Source organism: Papio anubis, chromosome X, assembly GCF_008728515.1.
Source record: "Papio anubis isolate 15944 chromosome X, Panubis1.0, whole genome shotgun sequence".
Lineage (NCBI taxonomy): Eukaryota > Metazoa > Chordata > Mammalia > Primates > Cercopithecidae > Papio > Papio anubis.
The window spans coordinates 71,243,319-71,267,871 of NC_044996.1; the positions used below are offsets into that span (position 1 = coordinate 71,243,319).

At 36.3% G+C, this 24,553-nt stretch overlaps 1 protein-coding gene across 2 annotated transcripts in view; it reads left to right on the forward strand.

The window, feature by feature from the left end:
• HMGN5 (high mobility group nucleosome binding domain 5) overlaps positions 1-24,553 on the forward strand; it is an 85,997-nt gene that overhangs the window by 55,072 nt on the left and 6,372 nt on the right. For both annotated transcript variants that reach the window (XM_017953999.3, XM_017953998.3), the window contains one exon: positions 22,915-23,052. In XM_017953999.3, coding sequence (XP_017809488.2) covers positions 23,038-23,052 — 15 coding nt within the window. In that variant the 5' untranslated portion in view covers positions 22,915-23,037. The remainder of the gene's footprint in view (positions 1-22,914; positions 23,053-24,553) is intronic.

Consider the following 24,553-nt stretch of genomic DNA (forward strand, 5'->3'; position numbering starts at 1 on the left):
CTCTGCACCAAGCTTGAGCATCCCAGGTCGACTTCAGACTGCTAGCAGTGAGAATTTCAAGCCAGTGGATCTTATCTTGCTGTGTTCCATGGGGGTGTGACCCACCAAGCCAGGCACCGGAGGGAATTTCCTGGTCTGCCAGTTGTGAAGAGCACAGGAAAAGCACAGTATCTGGGCCAGAGTGCACTGTTGTTCCTGGTACGGTCTCTCAGGGCTCCCCTTGGCTAAGAAAGGTAAATCCCCCAACTCCTTGCATTTCCTGGGTGAGGCGATGCCCTATTCTGCTTCAGCTCACCCTGTGTGGGCTGCATTCACTGTCCAACCAGTCCCAATGAGACAAAGTGGGTACCTCAGTTGGAAATGCAGAAATCACCTGCATTCTGCATCAGTCTCGCTGGGAGCTGCAGACAAGAGCTGTTCCTATTCAGCCATCTTGCCAGCAAGTCTCCTGGGTCTTGTTTGTTCATTCATTCAGCCACTCCATGTCTTTTGATGGGAGAGTTTAGTCCACTGATATTCAGTGTTATTATTGATAAGTAAGGACTCACCCTGACATTTTGTTATTTGTTTTCTGGTTGTTTTGTGGTGTTCTCTTCTTTCTTTCTCTCCTTTCTGTCTTCCTTTAGTGAAGATGATTTTCTCTTCTGATATAATTAAGTTTCTTATTTTTTGTGTACCCATTGTATGTTTTTTTGTTTGAAGTTATCATGAGGCTTGCAAATACTATCTAATAACTAATCGTTTCAAGCTGATAATAGCTTAATGCTGTTTGCATCAACAAATAAACAATTAAAAACTAATAAAACTTTACACCTTAACTTTATTCCTTGCTTTTTAGCTTATTGTCATTTCTATTTATATCTTATTGTATGGCATATGTCTTGAAAAGTTGTCACAGTCATTATTTTTTATTGATTCATCATTTAATCTTTCTACTTAGCAAGAGTAGTTTACACACCACAGTTATGGTGTTATAATATTTTGTATTTTTCTGTTTACTTACTATGACCAGTGAGATTTGTACCTTCAGATGATTACTCATTGTTCATGAACATCCTTTTCTTTCTGACGAAAGTACTCCCTTTAGCATTTCTTGTAGGACACGTCCAGTGTTGAAATCTCCTTCATACTTAAAGGATATTTTTACTGGATATGCTATTCTAGGATAAACTTTTTTTTTTTTTTTTGGCTTCAGTACTTTAAATATGTCATGCACTCTCTCCTGGCATGTCAGGTTTCCACTGAAAAATCTGCTGCAAGATGTCTTGAAGCTCCACTGTATTAAATATGTTATCTGTTTATTTTCTCTTTCTGCCTTTAGGATTCTTTCTTCGTCCTTTGTATTTGGGAGTTTGACTATTAAATGCTTGAGGTGGTCTTCTTTGGGTTAAATCTGCTTGATACTGTATAACCTTCTTCTGCTTAGATATTAATACCTTTCTCTTGGTTTCAGAAGTTCTATCATATTATCCCTTTGAATAAATATTCTACCCCCTCTTTCTTTCTCTGCCTCCTCCTTAAAGTCAATAACTCAGAGATTTGCCCTTTTAGGGCTGTTTTCTAGATCCTGAGGATGTGCTTTAGGGTTTTTTATTCTTTTTTTTTTTTTTTTCCTTTGTCTCCTCTTACTGTGTAATTTTGAATACCCCGTCCTCAAGTTCACTGATTGTTTCTTCTGGTTGGTCAGTTCTGCTATTAAAAGACTGACGAGTTCCTCAGTATACCAGTTGCATTTCTCAGCTTCAGAATTTATGCTGGAAACCTTTTAATTACTTCAGTCTGTTTGTTAAATTTATCTGATAGAATTCTGAATTCCTTCTCTCTATTATCTTAAATTTCTTTGAGTTTCTTCAATATAGCTATTTTGAATTCTCTGTCCTGAAGTTCACATGTAGATATGTTTCTCCAGGATTGGTCCCTGATTCTTTATTTAGTTCATTTGGGGAGGTCATGTTTTCCTGGGTGGTGTTGATGCTAATAGATGTTATTTAGTGTCCGGGTATTGAAGAGTTTGCTATTTATTGTTGTCTTCATTGTCTGGGCTTGTTTGCACCCTTCCTTCTTTGGAAGGTTTTCCAGATATTCAAAAGTACTTGGGTGTTGTGTTCCAAGCTGTATCTGTTTCAGGATGCTTCCAAAGCTCAATAACACTTTGGTTCCTGAAAACTAGTAAAAGTATCACCCTGATGACCTTTGACGAGATCTAGGAGAATACTCTGTGCTACCAGGCAGAGAGACTTGTTTTCTTCCTTTACTTTCTCCTAAACAAAAGTAGTCTCTCTCTCTCTCTCTCTTTCTCTCTCTCTCTCTCTCTCTCTCTCTCTCTCTCTCTCTCTCTCTGTTCTGCATCAGTTGAAGCTGGGATTGGAGTGAAATAAGCACTTTTGTGACCACTGCCACTATAACTGATCTGGGTCAGACCTGTAGCCAGCACAGCACTGGGTCTCTCCCAAAGCTTACTATAACCACTCCCTTGCTACTGCCTATGTTCATTTAAGGCCTTGGGGTTCTACAATCAGCAGATGGCAAGGCCAGCTAGGGTGTTCTATTGTACTGTGGCTGAACTCGCACTCAAACCAAAAGATGCAGTCCTTCCCACCCTTCCCTCTCCTTTTCAAAGGCAGAGGAGCCTCTCCCAGTAGCTACCACCATCCCAGGCCATGGGGAGTTCTGCCAGACTACCACTGATGTTCTCTTAAGGCCCTTCAGTCAGCTTGTGATGAATGCTGCCTGGCCTGAGACTCACCCTTCGGGGCAGTAGGCTCCCCTCTGGTGCAGTGCAAGTCCAGAGATGCTGACCAAGAGTCAAGTCCTGAAATCAGGGATCCCAGGGGCCTGCTTGATGCACTATCCCCACATGGCCATGCTGGTAACTAAGGTGCAAGACAAAATTCCCTTTACTTTTCCATCTGCTTTTCTCAAGCAGAAGGAGTTTTGTACTTTATCCACCACAGCTGGTCATATGCTGAATCTCACCTGAAGGCAGAAAATCTCAGAGGCTCACCCAAGGCCTTGGTGTAGTACCAGGTAATCGCTACTGGTTGTTTAGGGACAAAGGGCTTTTCAGTTAGTGGGTGATGAATGCTGACAGACAGATTCCTGACAGAGTCCTTCCCTTCAAGGCAGCAGGTTCCCTTCTGGCTCAGGGTAGGTCTGGAAATGTTATCTGGGAACTAGGGCCTGAAACAGTGACCTCACAACTCTGGTGCCCTCTCCTGCTGTGACTGAGCTGGTATCCAAGATACAAGACAACTTTCTCCTCATTCTTTCCTCTCCTCTCTTCATGCGGAAAGAAGAGGTCTCTTTTAAGACTGCGAGCTATGCAGCCTGGGGTTAGGGGAGGGCTGATGCCAATATTCCCTTGACTGCTCCAGCTGGTGTCTCAGTAGGTTGCAAGCTCCCCAGTCCACTGTCTCTAGGCTCAATTCAGCCCTAGGACTTGCCTAAGAATTGCAATCGTTATGTCATAGATGTCTTTCAAGTTTACTTGAAGACATAGGGTGCTGGAGCCCTCCGTGGTGAGGTTTTCAGGAAATCAAGTCTTGACCACTAGGATTCACAATTCCCCTGTGACTAGGGCTGGTTTAAATGCTCCCTCTGTGGGCAGGCATCAGCTGAGTTTGGTTCAGTTCTCCTTTCTGCTATAACAGAATAGCACTGAGTTCAGTGTCTCACTGCTGCTGTACTCTTCCTCCTGCAGTGTCGAGTTGCTCCCTGCACCATGCTGCTTCTGCTGGAGTAGTGGTGGAGGGGCAGTATCAGCCATTCAAGAAACAACAGGTGCTGGAGAGGATGTGGAGAAATAGGAATGTCTTTTAATTGTTGGTGGGATTGTAAACTAGTTCAACCATTATGGAAAACAGTATGGCTTATCTCCTCAAGGAGCTAGAACTAGATGTACCCATATGACCCAGCCATCCCATTACTGGGTATATACTCCAAAGGATTATAAATTGAGTTACATAAAGACTCATGCACACGTATGTTTATTGCAAGGCCTATTCACAATAGCAAAGACTTGAATCAACCCAAATGTCCATCAGTGACAGACTGGATTAAGAAAATGTGGCAATATACATATACACCATGAATACTATGCACATAAAAAGGATGAGTTTATGCCTTGTAGGACATGGATGCAGCTGGAACCATCATTCTCCCAGCAACCATCTACAAGAACAGAAACCAAACAATCGCATGTTCTCTACCTATGGTAGGTGGAAACTGAAATAATGAGATCACTTGGACTCAGGAAGGGGAACACTACACACCGGGCCTATCATGGGGAGGGGGAGGGGAGGATTGCATTGGGAGTTATACCTGATGTAAATGACGAAGATGGGTGCAGCACAGCAACATGGCACAAGTATACATATGTAACAAACCTGCACGTTATGCACATGTGCCCTACAACTTAAAGTATAATAATAATAAATAAATTAAAAAAAAAAAAAAAGACTGCTTTTTCTGTCTTCAGTGCCTCTTTCAGCAATATAGAGTTAAAACCAGGTACTGTGAGGGCTCACCTGATTTTTGCTTCTTATGAAGATGTTTTTTTCTGTGTAGATAGTTGTTAAACTACTGTCCTTGCGGGGAAGATAATTGATGGAGCTTTCCATTCTGCCATTTTACTCTGCCTCTTTGTGAGTTAAGTTTTTAAGATAAGGTGTAAGTTAAGGTCAAGGTTCATTGTTGCCTATGGGTAACCAGTTGTTCTAGTATCATTTGTTGAAAAGACTACCGTTCATTGATTTGTGTTTGCACCTTTACCAAAAATCAGTTGACTATGTCCCTTGATCTATGCATCTATTCCTTTGCCAAACCACACTGCTTTGATTACTGTGGCTATAGTAAACCTTAACATGATATGAAGTGATTCTTCCTGCTTTGTTCTTCTTTTTGAAATTGCTCTACCTATTCTAGGACCTGTGTATTTTCATAGAGATGTTAGAATATGACTATGTCTATGTCTACAAATGCTTGAAATTTTAATGAGAATTACATTAAATCTATAGACCAATTTGGAGAGAATTGACATCTTTTATATACTGAGTTTTTCATCCTGTGAGCATGATATGTCTCTCCATTTGTTTATTTTCTTAATCAATAGTTTGTAATTTTAAGCATATAGAACTTGTACATATTTTAAGCGTATACCTAAATATTTTATTTTATTTTATTTGTAACAATTGTAAATGGTATTGTGCTTTTAATTTTACTTTCCACTTGGTCATAGTTAGTACATAGAAGTGAAATTAACTTTTGTATGTTGATCTTGTATCTTCCAAACTTACTGAACACACTTATTAGTTCTAGAGGTTTTTTATAGACTTCACTGGATTTTCTATGTAAACAATCATATCATCTGCAAATAGGGACAATTTTATTCCTTTCCTTCCAACTGCATACCTTTTATTTCTTTTTTTTGTCTTGTTGTGCTGACTAAAACATCCTGCACAGTGTTAAGAAAGAGTGGTGAGAACATACATCTTTCCCAGTCTTAGGGGGAAAGCATCAGTCTTTCACTATTTAATATGATGTTAACAATAGGATTTTTACATGTTCTTTATCAAGTTGAAGTAATTTCTCTCTATTGCTAACTGGCTGAGAGTTTTTATCATCAATATCTATGGAATTTTGTCAAATGTGCCTTCTGCATATGTTAATATGATCACACGATTTTTCTTCTTTCACCTGTTGATAAATATATGCACCTTCTATGTACCCACAATTAAAAATTTAAAAATTTAAAATGATAGATTACTTTAATTGAGCCAAATGTTCAACCAGTCTTGCATACCTGGAATAAATCACACTTTGTCATTGTATCTAATTTCTTTTATACATTGTTGGATTAGGTTTGCCAACGTTTTATCAAAAATTTCTACTTCTAAGTTCTTGATAGATATTGGTCTACAGTTTTCTTATTTTATACTATCTTTGTCTGGTTTTGGTAGCAGGGTAATACTGGCCTTGTAAAATTAGGAAATGTTATATCTTTGAATTTTTGGAAGACATCATGTAGAATTTATTTTAATTATGTTTTAAGCGTTTAGTAACAAGGATTATTCATCATGGTTGAGATTTTAGAGTGTGTGATTTTTAGGAAACTGGTCCATTTCTTATAACTTCTAAAATTTATAAGTTTATTTGTTCATATTCCTCCATTACCCTTTCATTAACTACAAGATCTGTAGTGCTATCTCCTGTTTCATTCCCCATATTGGTTACTTGTGCAATCTGTTTTTGTTTTTGTCAGCCTTCCTAGAAGTTTATCAAGCTTATATATATTTTTAGAACCAGCTTTTATTTTTTTTATTTTTTTTTTTTTTGAGACGGAGTCTCGCTCTGCCGCCCAGGCTGGAGTACAGTGGCCGGATCTCAGCTCACTGCAAGCTCCGCCTCCCGGGTTCACGCCATTCTCCTGCCTCAGCCTCCCAAGTAGCTGGGACTACAGGCGCCCGCCACCTCGCCCGGCTAGTTTTTTTGTATTTTTTTTTTTAGTAGAGACGGGGTTTCACCGTGTTAGCCAGGATGGTCTCGATCTGCTGACCTCGTGATCCACCCGTCTCGGCCTCCCAAAGTGCTGGGATTACAGGCTTGAGCCACCGCGCCCGGCCACTAGAACCAGCTTTTAATTGTATCAATTTTCTCCAATGTTTTTCTATCTTCAACTACATTGATTTCTCCCTTTCTCTGTATTATTTCATAATCTTTCTGCATGCTTTGTGTTTCTCTTTTTTCTTTTTATAGCTTGCTGAAGGTATTAGAATATTAATTTGAGATTTGCTTCTTGTTTAATGTAATCATTTCATTCTATGAACTTCTCTCTGAGCACTGCTTTAGCTGCATCTCCTATATTTTGATATGTTTATTTTGTTGTTTAGTTTCGCTAGAGACTTTCTCTTTGACTGATGGGCTATATAAATATATTTTGTTTAATTATGAATTTTATGGATATTTTCTTGTTTTGTTTTATTATTGATTTCTAATTTGATTTCATTATTGTCAGAGAACATATCTGTATCATTTCAATTCTTTTATATGTATTGAGATGTCTTATGATGCTGGGTATGGTATATCTTGATGAATGTTCAACGAATGCTTTAAAAATGTGTATTCTGCTGTTTTTACGTGGAGTGTTAAATATATATCAATTAGATCCTGTTGGTTTATTGTATTGTTCAGCTCTTTTATATCTTTGATGACTTTCTATCTAGTAGTTCTATCAGTTGCTATGAAGAATATATGGAAGTCCCCAACTACACAGATCCATAAGTATAGTTGGGGACTTGAACATACTCTTTCTCCCTTTGGGTCTATCAGGTTTTGCTTCCTGCATTTGCTTCATTTATTTGTTTTGGGGCTCTATTGTTTAATCCATGCATATTTAGGATCATTATGTCTTCAGGGCGAATTGATCATTTTATCGTTATTTTATCATTTATTACTCTATCTCTAGTAATTTATTTGCCCTGAAGTTGACTTGACTGGATACTAACGTATTAACTCCTACCTTTTTAAAATTAGTATTTACTTGGTATGTCTTTTTCCGTTCTTTTATGTTTAACCTACCCCGTCATTAAATTTGACAAGTGTTTCTTGCAAACAGTGTATCATTGGGTAATGTTTGCTTGTTTCCTTCCAGTCTCTGTCTTTTGATTCCAGTATTTAGACTGTTTACATTTAAGGTTATTATTGATATGTTAGAACTTAAGTCTGCCATTTTATTATTTGTTTTCCATTTGTTTCCTCTGACTCTCATTCCTCTACTTCTCTTTTCGTGCCTTCCTGTTGATTACTTAAACATATTTTAGGATTTCATCTTGAGTTATTTGTAGTGTTTTTGAGTGTATATTTTGTATAGTTTTCATAGAGGTTGCTGTGGGTATTACAATACACATATGTGACTTACCACAGTCTCCTGGTTTCACTATTTTACCACTTTTAGTGTAGTGGGGAAAACATATGTCCATTAAGGTTCCTTTACCTTTCCCACTTTTTAAATACTATTGCCTTTAGCATCAGATAATGCTATTTTTTGTTTCAATCATCAACTATAATTTATCAAACTGATGAGGAAAAAGGGAATTTATTGCACACACTCACGTTTATTTTTAACAGCTTTAGTAAGAAATCATACAGGCACCATATAATTCATTCATATAAAGTGTAAAATTCAATGTTTTTAGTATAACAGGGTTATGCAACATTCGCCCTGTCTTAGTTTATTTTCTGTTGCTATAACAAAATACCTGAGACTGAATACATTATCAAGACAAGAAATTTACTTAGCTCACAGTTCTGGAGGCTGGAAAATTCAAGATCAGGTGGCTGAATCTGGTGAGAGCCTTGTGCTGCTTCATAGTTTAGCAGAAAAGTGGAAGGGGAATTGGGTATGTGTTAAGAGAGAGGAGACAAAGTAGGCTGATCTGTTTTATAACACAATCTGTTTTTGCAGGAACTGATTCAGTTTCATGAAGACTAACCCAGTCTCCTGAGAAAGACAGTAATCCATCTTAATAAACTAATCACCACTTAAAGGCCCCACCTCTCAACATGGTTATACTGGCATTAAATTTCAACATGAGTTATGGCAGGGAGAAAACACATCCAAAACATAGCACACTGCAATTATTTTTAGAATATTTTTCCCTCTAGAAATAAATCCCATATCCATTAGCAGTCACTCTTAATTTCCCCAAATTCTCCCTCCTTGCCAGCCCCAGGCAACCACCAAGATATTTTTTGTCTCTATTGATTTGCCTGATCTGGATATTTCACATATATGAAATAAAATCATTTGTAGTCACTTTGTTACTGGGTTATTTCACTTAGTATAATGTTTTTAAGGTAGCATGTATCACTATCTTATTCCTTTCTACTGCTGACAAATATTCAGTTGTACTGATTTACTACCTTTTACTTACCCATTTATCCATTGATGGACATTGGGGTTCTTTCTACTTGGCTATAATGAATAATGCTGATACAAACAACTGTGTATAAGTTTTTATATGCATATAAGTTTTTATTTCTATTTGTTATGAATCTAGGAGTGGAATTACTGAGTCATATCAAATCCTTTTCCCATTTATAAATTGGGTTGTTTTTTTCTTATTGAGTTGTAAGAGTTCTTTATATATTCTGGATAAAAGTCCCTTATCGTATATATGACTTGTAAATATTTTCACATTGTATGGGTTGTCTTTTAACTTTACTGATGATACAGCTTGCAGCACAAAATATTTAAATTCGATGAAATCCAATTTATCTGTTTTTCTTTTATTGAGTGTGCTCTTGGTGTCATATTTAAGAAACCATAAGTTAATTCAAAGTCATGTAGACTTATTCTTATGTTTTATTGTAAGAGTTTTATTGTTTTCACTCTTACATTTAGGTCTATCATCTATTTTGAGTTGATTTTTTTGTGTGTATGATGTGAAGAAGTTCACTCAATTTCATTTGTTTGTATGCTGATTTTCATTCTTCCAGTGTCATTTGTTTGAAAGACTGTTTTTTGCTGTATGGAATTCCCTTTGAACTTTTGTTGAAAATCAGGTGACCACAAATGTAATTGTGTCTTTGTGGATTCTGAATTCTATTCCATTGATCCACAAGTCTCACCCTATGCCACTGTCTGTCTTAATGATGCTTTGTAATGAGTTTTGAAACTGAGAATTCTGAGTCCTTCAACTTTATTTTTATTTTCCAAGGGTACTTTGACTATTCTGTGTCCCTTTAATTTCCACGTAAATGTAGAGATGTGTTAAATGGCAGATACATTGCGGGAGGGAGTTGGGGAGAATGTGAAGTGACTACTAATGGGCAAGGGATTTTTTTAGTGGATGGTTTAAATGTTCTAAAATCTATCATGGTGATGGTTGCACAACTCTGGATATACACAAAAAATATACTGAACTGTACCCTTTAAATGAGTTCAGTGTATGGCATGTAAATTATATCTCAATAAAGTTTATTAATGAATAAGAAATAAATCTAATAATGAAATCTGAAGCTCTCATCACAAATTTAAAATATGTAATTAAAGAAGCCAAATATTGTATCCAAAACATATTGGAACACTCAAGTTCAATATGAAATCAAATGATAGTGTCCAAATTCATAATGAAGATCCTAAACCGGCTATAATCAATGTTTGTAACCAAAATTGAGAAATGACAATACAGTACATAGCATGATTTCTAACAGACCAAAATTCAGTATTTAGTCAGCTGCTATGTTTAAATTAGAAACGTTTTGTAATATTCATAACCACTGTTTTCTAGTGTCACTCTTTTTTTTGCTAAATCTAAATGTACTCGTAGTTTCATCATCAATAAATTCGTTCATTTATTGTACTCCTGGAAAACAAACAGGTATTTTTATGCTCATTATAATAAAAATATGGAAATTCAATTTACTAAAAACCTAAACCTTTTTATATTTAAAAATTTAATTGAACCATTGAAGTAATTGCTAACAAAAACCTAAAGAAACTATCAAGTTTAAAAGATAGCTTTTTATAATTCTATTTTAAGTATAGGGGTATAGGTGTAGGTTTGTTACATAGGCAAATGTGCGTTATGGGGGTTTGTTGAAGAGATTATTTGTGGGTATTAAGACTCGTACCCATTAGTTATTTTTCCTGATCCTCTCCCTCCTCTCACCCTCCAACCTCTGATAAGTCCCAGTGTGTGTTGTTCCCCTCTGTGTGTCCATGTATTCTCATCATTTACCTCCCACATATAAGTGAGAACATGTGGTATTTGGTTTTCTGTTCCCGTGTTAGTTTTCTAAGCATACTGGCCTCCAGCTCCATCCATGTCCTTGCAAAGGACATTATTTCATTATTTTTTATGGTTGCATAGTATTCCATGGTGTATATGTACATTTTCTTTATCTCATCTATGATTGATGAACATCTAGGTTGATTCCATATCTTTGCTATTGTGAATAGTGCTGCAATGAACAAATGTTTGCAGGTGTCTTTATAATAGAATGATTTACATTCCTTTGGGTATATACCCAGTAACAGGATTGCTGGGTCGAATGGTACTTATGTCTTTAGTAGGTACCTGAGGAATTGTCACACTGTCTTCCACAATGGTTGAACTAATTTATACTTTCATAAACACTGTATAAGCATTCATTTTTCTCCACAACCTCACAGCATCTGTTATTTTTTTGATTTCTTCATAATTGTTATTCTGACTGGTGTGACATGGTATCTCATTGTGGTTTTGATTTGCATTTCTCTAATGATTGGTGATGTTGAGCTTTTTAAAATATGATTGTTGGCCGCGTGTATTTCTTCTTTTGAGAATTGTCCGTTCATGTCCTTTGCCCACTTTTTAATGGTGGTGTTTTATTTCTTCTAAATGTATTTAAGTTCCTTCCAGATGCTGGATATTAGACCTTTGTCAGATGCATAGTTTGCAACTTTTTTCCCATTCTGTAGATTGCCTGTCCAGTCTATTGGTAGTTGGGTAGTTTTTTGTTTGTTTGTTGCTGTGCAGAAGCTCTTTAGTTTAATTAAATCCCACTTTTCAATTTTAGCTTTTGTTGGGATTGCTTTTGGTATCTTTGTTGTAAAATCTTTGTCTGTTCCTATTTCAAGGATGTCATCGCCTATGTTGTCTTTTAGGGTTTTTATACTCTTGGTTATTACATTTAAGTCTTTATCCATCTTGAGTTAATTTTTCTGTACGATGTAAGGAAAGGGTCCAGTTTCAGTATTCTGAGTATCGCTAGGAAGTTATCCCAGCACTGTTTATTGAACACGGAATCCTTTCCCTATTGACTGTTCTTGTCAGGTTTGTCAAAGATCAGATATTTTTAGGTGTGTGGTCTTTTTCTGGGTTTTGTATTCTATTCCATTGGTCTATGCCAGTACCATGCTGTTAGGTTATTTAGCCCTATAGTATAGTTTGAATTTGGGTAGCATGATGCCTCCAGCTTTGTTCTTTTTGCTTAGGATTGCTTTGGCTATTGGGTCTTTTTTGGTTCCATATGAATTTTAAAACAGTTTTGTTCTAGTTCTGTGAAGAATGTGAATTGTAATTTAATGGGAATAGCATTGAATCTACAAATTGCTTTGGACAGTATGGCCATTTTAACGATATTGATTCTTCCTTTCCATGATCATGGCGTGTTTTTCTATTTGTTTGTGTCGTCGCTGATTTCTCTGAACAGTGGTTTGTAGTTCTCCTTGTAAAGATCTTTCACCTCCCTAGTTTGCTGTAGTCCTAGGTATTTTGTCATTTTTGTGGCAACTGTAAATGAAAGTTTATTCATGACAGGTCTTGGCTTGACTGTTGTTGGTGTATAATAATGCTAGTGATTTTTGCATATTGATTTTTCATCCTGAGATTTTGCTGAAGTTGCTTATCAGTTTAAGTAGCTTTTGGCTGAGATGATGGGGTTTTTGAGAGATAGATTCATGTCATCTGCAATTCCTCTCTTCCTATTTCAATGCCCTTTATTTCTTTCTCTTGCCTGATTGCCTTGGCCAGAACTTCTAATACTATGTTGAATAGGAGTGGTGAGATGGGGCATCTTTGTCTTGTGCCAGTTTTCAAGGGGAATAATTCCAGCTTTTGTCTATTCAGTGTGATGTGGGCTGTGGGTTTATCATATATGTTTCTTATTCTTTGAGGTAAGTTCCTTCAATACCTAGTTTATTGAGAGTTTTTAACATGAAGGGCTAAAGGTAAATAATTTTAATTTTTCATATGTTAGTGAAATTATGTGATATACACATGATGGTATATATGCCATATGTTCACCAGTCTTTTCTAGTCAACATCTTAAGCAAGGAGGCTAAATTATCCCACAGATCAGCTGGAAGATTCATATCTGCCCTTGTTTGCCTAAAATGAAAGCTGCAAGGTCATATTTTCTATTCATTCTGGATACTCATAAAGTCCTTTTCAATCCCCACACAGTTCGTTTGCAGGAGTTCACCTAACTATACTCAATGCAGTGTTCCACTTCTCTGTAGTCAAGAAAGAAAAACAAAATGTCATCCATTCACCACTGCTTAAGAAAGACATAGCCTACATGGACAGCAAATGTCCAGTTATATAAAAAACCCACACAGCTGCACTGAGCCCTGGGAACGATGCCAGTATTGCTAATAGAGCAATGCTTCTCAATGTGTGGATACACTACCACTGGTGGTCCACAAGAAAATTTGTGGGGACACACTGGCAAATGTTTTAATAGTTACGTATTTGTTTTCCTGTGTATTAAGAAAAATATACTTAGCACACAAAATCTGTGTTCTCAAAAATATTACTTTTTGAGGATGGGTAAAAATTATGATATTATTATTAATTCCTTTACTTAAAATGCTCATCCATCTCTCTTGTTTGTCTTTGCCTCCTCAGTAAGTCCTTTCCTGACCCAACTTTCAGACTGTGTTAGTTGGTTCTTCCTCTGGTCCCCATACTATGTTTCACATACCTCGTTTATATCACATTTCAGATTACAGTGTAATTTTTATAAGCACGCTTATTTTTATTAGAGGGTGAGCCTCTCAAGAAGTAGAGTCAAATCTTTGTATCCTTAGTGCCTGATACAGAGGTTGGACCCTTGTAGTGCTCAATTAATATTTGTGGAATTAATGCATATGAATTACAACTGTGGTCAGAATAATTACGTTCTACAAGCATTGATCTAGTAGCTATTTCTCAGTTGGAGGCACGATGGCAGGGTATCTCAGGGAGAACTGAAAATTTAAAACTACGAGACAGGAAACCAAGCATAATTAATTCTCTATCAGATTAATTGCATTAGCAAAATTTTATATGATGAGTTTTCTTATAAATAATGGATTTCTGAACTAAGATTCAAAAGCAGAATCACTGAAAAAAATAAAGGTTGAAAGAACTGAAATTTAATTAAGAGAGCAGAGGCTCTGGAATCAAACTGCTCTGAGTTTGAATTCTTACTCAACAATTACTAGCTTTATCATCTGTAAACTTAGGACCAGAGATAATTCATATAAAGCCTAACAAAGTACCTTATACATAGTGGAAGCTGTTATTACTAATTTAAAGCATATGTTAGTAATTATCTACAAGTAGTAATTCTGTGAGATCTGGCCTAAGGGAAAAATATAAAGAAGTCCAGTTCTCCCCTCTTACTTTGTTACCATTCCTACCCCAACCCTCTCTCATGATAGCATTATGATCATTACCTTCCAGACTTATGCCAACTACCAGTCTAAAGCACACCTGGTCTCTCTCTCTCTCCAAAGTTCCTGGTATAAATCTTCCCTATACAAGGAAATAAATCATTTTCTAATTCACACTTTCCTGGGGGCAAGGAGATAATTGTTTAAATTTAAAAGCTTTTTTCATCTAATTTCTACTGGGTTAGAGTAAATCAGAATGCTGTCAAGCCAGGAAAGTACTTAATTAAGTAGAGAAGGTGACAATGAGTCAGTGTACTTTGTTGGAAAAATTACAGACCAAAAGTTTAAGTAGGAGACCAAATTTCTAGTCTCAACTTTGCTAATAACTTACTTAGAAACTTTAGGTGAGTTGTTTAACTGCTCTATGCTCAACTTCCTTACCTGAAGATGGTAAGTTCTATGCCGCCGAGATACTGGCTTATATTTTCAAAAAAAATAAAGCTGTATCCACCACTCCTGAAACCAAAATAAATTCCAGAGGACTGAACAAATATTTAACTATAAAAAGTGAAATGATATAATTTATAAAGAGAAGTGTAAATGGATTTGTTTATACCTTTGGAATAGGGAAATTCTTCTAAAGGAAAACACAACCAGAAGTAACAATGGAAAATGATAAGACTACATAAAAGCTTAAGTCTTCTCTCTAGAAAAAAATACCACTATTAAGAGCTGAAAAAATGAAAGAGAAAATCCAGTAGAAAAAGAAAGGATATGGTCGAAAAATTCACAGACAGGAAATACAAATGGTCATCAAACATATGAAAAGACGATCAGCTTCACCCGTAATTAAAGATATGCAAATCAAAAAACCTATTTCAACCTATTCAATTTTTAAAAACGAATACTTTTTCAGATACTAAATGCTGCTCAAGGTAATCGAAGAGATCACTTGGACTCGGGAAGGGGGACATCACACACCGGGGCCTATCACGGGGAGGGGGGAGGGGGGAGGGATTGCATTGGGAGTTATACCTGATGTAAATGATGTGTTGATGGGTGCTGACGAGTTGATGGGTGCAGCACAGCAACATGGCACAAGTATACATATGTAACAAACCTGCACGTTATGCACATGTACCCTAGAACTTAAAGTATAATAATAATAAATAAATAAAATAATTTTAAAAAAAGCATGCTTCTGTGTTGGTCAGAGTGTAAATTGGTGCTGCTCTCCAGTGCCAGTTCTTGCCACCTGTCTCTGAAGTACTTCTTTCCCAATCATTCTCAGAGATGACCCTCTTCCACTATTCCTATTTTCTGATTTGGCGTCCCACAGCCACTTTATAGTCTGGGACACTATGTGCAAATAAGTACTCTTTTCCGTCACACATCATGTCACCTCCTCTGCTTTCTGGAAAGTTCAAAGTTCCTTCAGTATGGCTCTTTTTCTCTCTCCTACTCTTTGGAGTCTCTTCTCTGATAAACAAGTTCCACAAATTCCAAGAACCTAGCCAATGTAATTCTCAAATAGTCATTAGCAATTGGCTGACTGGAAGAAACGAAGACTTGAGTAAGCTCTTAAAATGTAAACAAAGCAAAAATTAATATTCAAGAAATTAATCCTACCACAGTTATTTTAAAGATGAAATTAAGATAACCAAATATAATAGAATGCTACCTTTTATAGACAAAAATTAGCATAAACTCACAAAACAATGTTTCTGTTTTCAAGAGCTATACAAATAATAATGTTTTTCAGAGCAAAACCTATCTCACAAACCAAAAAAGCATGAACCATATATTTTATTACCTTTTTTATCTCCAGTGTGGGCCTTATTCAGAAGAAATTAAGTGCTAAATAGTATCCCATCTTACAATAAATTTAGAAGTAAACTACAACATAAAAACAAATAGGAAACTGAAGGAGTAATTATATTTTCCCTTAAACCTGAATTGATCATGTGTCTGTATATGAAGTAGACTAAACAATATATATTCCAACAAATAAACTATTTAGAGAGCATATTTTTAAAAATATTATCTTATTTCCACTTAGACAATTTAACCCTGAAACCAAGGGAAGGAGTTCCAAAGATATGCTTAGTTTATTGGAAATAATGAAAATATGTAAATGTGGATTATACTATTGTCATTAAAATTTGTGAGAATTGAGCATGTCCATTTGCTTGAATGATTACTCATTTCAATATAAAATATAATTTTTTTAAGGTTTTGAGTAGGTGGTAAATGATTGAAGCATGTCAGCTATTGTTTAACAAAGGAAGTGAGCATAGACTGAATTTTAAAAGGATAGAAATAAACAAACAAAAAAGAATGAGTCTTTGAAAAACAAGTAAATAATAGAATGTCACCATGTCCTTAGAAGGTAAGAGTGCACACACACACACACACATATATATAAAAATGTCTCTGAATATGACTCTTAAGACATAATTTTTAATGATTCCTCCTTAGTGAATCTCCCCTTCTTTCTTCCTTCCTCTACGCTACCTTTGCTGTGCATTCTAGAGCATTTTAAAATTTAATACCTTTGTTGAACAGCCATTTGTCCGTTTATCCTCTTAAAGGACTATACAGTTAATGTTAGTAATAGCATAGATTGCCAATTCCCCATACAATAAAATCTACTTGAGCTCTACTACTTCATCAGAGTGTTCATCTCTACACTTTGAGGATTAAAGACAACTAGTTTTAACATCGTTTTATCTCACCTTAAATGTGTCTAAATTAAAGCAAGCTCCAATTGATGGCCCATGTGTTTCAAATAATTTACAACAAAATAAAACAATTCGTAGGTTATATGAAGCTTGTTATAAAATGATCTGATAAGTAAGGCTCTAAGTGAATGGAGAAAGCCCAAAACAGGAAAAGGAAAAACAAATCCTAGCATAACACAAACTGAAGAAAATCAATTGCTACAGGCATCTAAAAAATCACATGTAACTTTAGCTTTTGGTTAAAATGACATCAGTTTACTAAATTGAATATTTTTCTTAATAAAGACGTTGGTTTCTAACACACAACCTATTTGACAGGTCGCCACTATTCTCTCATGAAGGGTGGTTATTTCTAATCAACCCTCACTAGTGAACAGTTGGACTACACCGAAAACTGATCTATTCTTGAAAATAGGCTCTTTTCTCATATAGGCAGCATGGGGCATTTATCAATTCTTGAATTCTTATTTCATTTCTTTTTATAAGAATAAACAGCATTCATGAACTTTCTAAGGAGAAAAAGCCTGAGCATTAAGGCCAATTTAAATAAAGTGAAAATATAATTGCTTTAAACTAAAGATGTCATTTTTTCAATGTGCCACAATAGCCGCACAACTTCAGAAGTGTCACAATCTATGTTTTCATATTTTATAAGCTATGAATTAATATCTGTGCTTCTATAAGATGAGGATGAAGGTTAAATATTCCAAACATATTAAGATTTTAAATGTCTCATATTTCACGCAAAAACATAGTACCAAAAGTATAAATTAAGTTCAATAGATAGGATTTAGTAAATACCCTAGAAATTTTCTAAGAGAGTAGATATTAGGTGCTCTTACCACAAAACAATAATTTTTTGGTTGTTGAATGTGTTGACTTGCTTGACTGTAGTAATCATTTCATTATATGTATATCAAAACATCATGTTGTACATCTTAATATATACAATTAATCTTTTAATTTTAAACAATAAGTATGTATTATAAATAAATTTAAGGGAAGAAGAAATCTTATAAAGTAAGAAAATTTGAAATTCTTTTCAAGTAAATGATGACACCTACTGGATGTTAGAAATCTTCAAATAACTTTTAACCGATAATGAATCTTATCTGCAATTTTATCTGAAAACCTCTCTTCTGGCAAGGGAAAGAAGAAAACATGGGCAAGCATTTGGATGTTCAAGATTAAAAACTCACATTCACTAGACTTACCTTAGACCAAAAAACAAATAAAGGAATAAGGTAAAAAGTAGTTTCTCTCTTCTGAATTTTCTACTTGTTGAGGTATAGAAAACTGACTAGAGAATACAAGTTTAAGATCACAGATGAGTGAGGATCCAATGAATCAGTAAAAAGATACATCCGAAGTAGGTTGACAGTCAGAGTTTCTTCTTGAGTTTTAAGGTCATTGAGATGGAACAGAACTCGTGTTTACCAAATGTATCATTTAATCATTAACATTTCTGTATAAATTGTATAATTGATGATATCACAACCATAGATAAAATTTATAGTAAAGAAGTGAAAAAAACTGCCTGATTATTTATTTTTATTTATTTATTTATTTATTATTATTATTTTTTTGAGACTCAGTCTCGCTCTGTCACCCAGGCTGGAGTGCAATGGCACGGTTTCGGCTCATTGCAACCTCTGTCTCCCTGGTTCAAGTGATTCTTCTGCCTCAGTCTCCCAAGTAGCTGGGATTACAGGCATCCACCACCACGCCCGGCTAATTTTTGTATTTTTGGTAGAGATGGGGTTTCACCCTGTTGGCCATGTTGACCTCGAACTCCTGACCTCAGGTGATCCTCCCGCCTCGGCGTCCCAAAGAGCTGGGATTACAGGGTGAGCCACTGCACCAGGCCAACTGCTTAAATTTTAATAGATGATCTTTGGCAAGTCATTTAAGCTCTCTGGACTTGTGCTTATTCCAAGGGTATTGAAACTAGAAAATCTCTATCAGTATCCTCTAAACTTGAATGTCTGAAAGCCTAAAAATAGCATTCTTTTAAATTGTTACTTTAAAAGTTGGTAGAAATTTTACAAATAGAAACATAAAATGCATTATATGCCTTCTACCCCTAGAAAGCCGCTCAATTTATTTTTACCACTGGAAAAATAATCTAGCTATCATATCAATGGCCATTCTTTAATTCAGTATTTTATTAGTCCTGGGTCTGCTGCAAATAAACATAGGGCATAGGAAGATTTGGGTCACCAGAATTATAGTTTTTCCAGAGTCAATCTCAGCTAAGTGGCATCATCAATCCAAATAAATTTCTCATATCAATCTTAAACAAGGCTCAGAAATAAGTGCATTGATGTATTTGGCTCACTGTAGACTTGTATTTATTTTACCCTCTGAAAATACCAACAAAAAATATCTAAAACACTGTGTTTTAATAATATGCTAGAAGTCTTGCATTATTTGCTGACAATAGTAAATAGTTTTCCAATTTTTTATTTTATTAAAATACAACGGAATAATAATGGTGTTGCATGAGATCAAAATTAGAGATATTTTAACAGAGAAAATAAAATTTTTCTTACTAGTCAATCAGTATTTTTGATACCCCTTTGCATGCAAAGTAGTGTATCTAGAATGCTTTTAATTAATCATATATATATAATTTTAAACTATGAATATACAGAACATTTGAAGACCTGTTTTATCTTGGCTGTCTAGCATTTCTTTTCTCATAAATACATAATATTTTCTTTTGGATTCTCTGCCTCAAAATATTTTAATGTTAATGTCTTTAATCTGTAGATTTTCATATCTTCCTGTGTCATTTTCAACTGGTTACTAAATGGACATGTTACAGTTCCTGTAAATTTTGGGAGCGGTAGTAGGCATGCTTAATAGCCAGGTAAAATAAGGGAATTCTGGCAATCAATTTTCCTAGTCATTAATAAAAAGAGAAACAAGCCAACGTAATTTTAGAAAAGAATAGTCCAGTAAAAAATCTCACTTTGACAAGTACACAAAAATAACCTTTTTACTCTGCAATAATTTATCAATTTTAGAAAAATATATTGTAAAAGTAGTAAATTCTACAGAACGTATGTAGAGTGTGATATGCTGAGTAAATATTTGGGCAAAAGGAAATAAGTATATACAAGTTTGACCCAATTTGAAGAAGTTTGATGGAGTGGTTGGGAAAAAAAGGAAAAATCAAGCTTGCTTGTGTCATATGAGTGGTACAATCTAAACTGTATACTATAAAAGGAGGGAAGAATTTCTTAGGGCTAAAATGTGAAGAAGTCTTTTGTCAAAGAGGTGATATTTGGATTGGGTCTAAACAGTTTGGTAAACATTTGATAGGTGAAGATATATGGGGCTGAAGTCAGAGGTAATAATACTGCAAAGGCAAAGCGCCTGAACAGGTTTGCTAATGTAAAGGACCGCTCTGGTTAATGGTTAGAAGGAAGAACATGAGGAGATGGGGGATTGGGGTCAAGAAACAGAAGGATGTTTCACACTTAGAAGATGTTCTTTTGCATGCATGACTATTTTTTCAGTTTAATAAGATATAAATCACAGTTGCAACACGTTAGCCTTCAAGAAGGAAAACCCAGCCAAAAAAGAAAATTGCTGACAAATTTAAGAGGAGTTTTAGAGCTCACTGATCTGCACATTTTGCTTTTCTTCAAATTTCTAAGCTTTACCTTCCAAGGCTCCTCAAGATAATTTGTTTCAACCCACTTGGACTAGGCACTATGTTCCCTGAACAAGTACAAACTTTTCCTGCCTCTGCATTTGCTATAATGTAACAGTCTACCGAACTGTTCACAGGCAAACCAAATTCCACTTCCTCAATCAAACCCTTTGCCAAATTACCTTAGTCCTAAAAGATCCTTCCCTCCTGTTTTATTATTGAATTTAGATTGCACCATTCAGATAATACAATCAGCTTTGATTTGTAAATAGGTATGCATCTGTTTGCTCAATCCTACAAAATTATAAAATTCCTTAAAGACAGAAGCTGTGTAATGCAACTTTGCGTGCTACAGGGTTTCGCATTTTCATAAGCTAGTCTACAAAAACAAAATCCGACTCACAAAATAATGCTAAATAAGAATTTGTTGAATGGATGCATTCCACGGCTGACAAATTTTCATTCCCTTCATTTTTCTCCTTATCCTTATGAGGCAATCCTTATATTAAAATCAATTTTTATGCTTATCTTCTAACTGCTGGAGAATAAAATGATTGAAGCATATCTAGGTTCACCCAGGAATACTTTTACCATAAGGGCAAAATGTGACATCAGGAACATCTAGGGATTATCCCAATAACTATGGACCAAGGAAGCAATTTAAATGTCTTTCTGATTTACTTGCTTGAATTAGAATGCAGTATGAAGTTGGGGGAAGGAAACTGAGCAGCAGTCACGCAGGCTTATTCTACCTGATCTATTTAATTCCACACTATCAGTGCTGGGGAAGAATGGGCAATAATAATAATAATAATAATAATAATAATAAAATATAACAAAATAAAAATAATATAATAAAACAATAGTAAATATAATTATAATGGGTTATTCTGTGAGGCTGTATTTTTGCTTGAAGGGATGGTTTGGCACTCTGTAGCAGATATAGTGTTTATCTCTTAAACTAATTATTCCAAATTTTTTAACCTACATGAACACAAATGAATTCTTCCTAAAGTAACTGTTCAAAAGGTTAACTTTCTTTTTTGATTAACCCTCCAGGATAAGGATTTGGGTTGTTGTTTGGGAGCACTTTTATACACAACCACATCAAGGCGCCTCTGAGAAAGGGCGGTGGGGAATTAGATCCTCTATTTTAATCATATTTATTCCAAAGTAATTTATTCATCAATCTCCACCTCAACCCTGAAACCTTTAGGTCTCAGAAACTGACACTGAAAGGCACCTATAAGCCTCTCTTACAGTCGAAAGTCACTTAAATATGGCTGGGATTAGAGTGACGCTGTGGAGACATTCTCCTTTGGCAAACATTTTAAAGGACCGCCTAGAAACTCAGTAATGAAGATACTTAGTATTTTTAGACAATCTTTTTAAATATCAAAATTCTTGCAAAAAAAGTCCATGATTTTAAGTTTTTTCAAAAATTTAAATAAAGACAGGATCCTACCCTACACTTGCGTGACTCACCTCACTCGCCTCATCCTAGTCTCCTGGGTTTTTGTCACAAGCTTAAATTTTGTGCCTGAGGTGAGTACCTCAATCGCCTTATGCTAGTCTAGGTTCTGAGTCCTAAATACTTTCGTGGATAGCACCTTCTTGACTCCTTTCACTAAATGCAACCTTCAGATTAAAAATCTATTCTCAGGGCTTTTCCTTTGGATAGACCTCTGCTATTACACATTTCCCTCGGAGTCCCACTGAATTCTTCGTATACCCTCTCCAAGTGGGATAACGGTATAGCTCCCAGTTTTGTCGCTACTCTCCACCTGCGGAAAACACGCCATTTTGGCACCCTCTCCTTGCCAGCACCACAGTTCTGCTTTGGGGTGATGTTCCCACACCAGAGAAACATCTCCACTCTTTTGCACTTTCTGAATGAATGTTCCTGTCGGTTCAACACCATCCCGCCCAAGGTGGCAGGGAAAGACCGGAGCCCAGACTCAACTGGTCTTAAAAGCACTTTCCCCGCTAGGAATAGGGAAGGGTGGCGGGTTTGGAGATTGTGAAGAAAGCAACTGTTGTGGCTTTCGTCTGTCATTATAACATAAAAGAAAAAAAAAAACTGATCAAGACAGCTCTGGCTTTCCTGCCGTTCTTATTCCTGATCGCTTAGCCCTTGCTAAGTTCGCGTGCTCCTCCACTACACCAGCGGTTGGAGCCGACAGGGAACGAGGGCTTCGGGCAAGTTCGCGGGCCACACCCCTCAAAGCCGGCTGCCTCTCTTTATTGGCCTGAGAACCTGTCACTCCAATGTGGCTCCCACTCCGGTTAACCATTCACGTAGTTTGGTTGCGTCTTGGCGTGTTTAATGTTGCCAATAACGAGGATTTTTTTTTTTTTTTTTTTTTTTTTAGAGGAGAGTACAGGTCGTGCTGCAATTAGTTCATTGAAAACTCATTTGCTCTTGGAGCAGTCAGGCAGTGACTGCCTTCGGCTTTTTTTCTGCTGACTAAGATCTCCTATAGAGAGCTACAACAATGCCCAAAAGAAAGGTAAGTGAGATGGAAAGACAGACGGGGAATTAGCTGCTGAGTTACCTATTTCCTAATAGGAAGAATTTATTTATTTGTTTGTTTGGGTTTTTTTTTTTTTTTTTTTAAAGCTTTTTGGCTTCTTCCATTTTGTGATGTAATGAAACGGAAAGGGGGAGAAGGGCAAAGAGCAGTCGGTGTAAGGTTTAGGATGGTGTTGCATGCAACTGGTAGTTCACTTTTGGAGTGTTTTGTTTAAGGGGAGAATCTCTTGAAAGGTGTCTCCATGCTGAATTACAAACAGCCATAGCGCTGTGCTGTCGCTTCCTACCCCAACCCCCTTCCTCCGCTTACCCTATTGGAGAATACTTCTCCCAACCACACTTCAGTATCCTCCTCTGCCACCGGCTTTTCTTGGGGAACCGTCCCGTCTGGGGAACGAAAGCCATGGCTTTCTCCTGTATTTGCCTTTGTTCTTCCCGTTTTCTTTTTTCTTTTTTTTTTTTTCTTCCCTCCTCCTCCACTTCTTGTCAGGCCAGATGGCTATGCAATGGTAATCCTGTGCCATTAGGCGGCGCAGACTTCAAACTGTCCTAGAGAAAAGAGATTCACCGCTGTAATTAAAAACTTTAGGGGTGAGAAAGCTGGACCTTCCCTAGCTCTTTAGCTAAAGATGGGAAGATTATAAGGAAACAGCGTCGGATAAACTTGCCGATGTTGGGGTAGCATGAATTTGTTGACTTTAGTAATGCAGAATTGATCTGAGCCTTTCGAGCTCCACAGGTCTTCTGCAAACCCTCACTTCACAATTCCTGGCTCCTTTCAGACAGGAAACAAGTTCACGCTCGGCGTTTTTTTTTTGGTGGTTGTTTTGTTTTTTTCTTAGTCCCCTAGAAGTGAAATCGAACGCTGTTTCATTGCTTGGTAAAACCGTAAAACACTGTGCTAACTTAAGACATTATGATTGTTTCTGGATTATTCCTATAAACAAGTCCACCTTCCTTATTCCTAAAACATAGAAATAATACTGAAATTCCCCCGTGCTCTGTGATTGTATGAATCGTGCAATAGCTTGATAATTCTCAGGCTAAAGGGCTGCTCAGATATGGAAAGCAACTGTTTCTAATCACCATCCCCCCCGTCCTGAGATTCCCGCCACTGTGCTTTTCTATACTTGTGCAGTAGGTCTTTCTGTTTTGCAGAGCTGACAGCAACCTTAAAGCAGGTAGTGGCGGGAAGTTTTAAAATCGGCGGCCAGTGTCTTAGAATAAAGCATTGACTTTGTAGCAAAGAGGTCTACGCCACAAAACACTGTGGGGGCTGTAATTCTTGCATGCAAAACTTGGAAAGAATAGTCCAGAGTCAGTGGAGAGGTTAAGATAGGTACAATTGCATGGCAAACATAAGGCAAGAAAGGGAAATTGCATGAAGCTCCGCCTTCATTTGACCCACCCCCACATTTTTGGCTTTTACATTATCTAAAGCAGGTGGATTTCAAAATTACAAAGGTTTACTTTCAGGA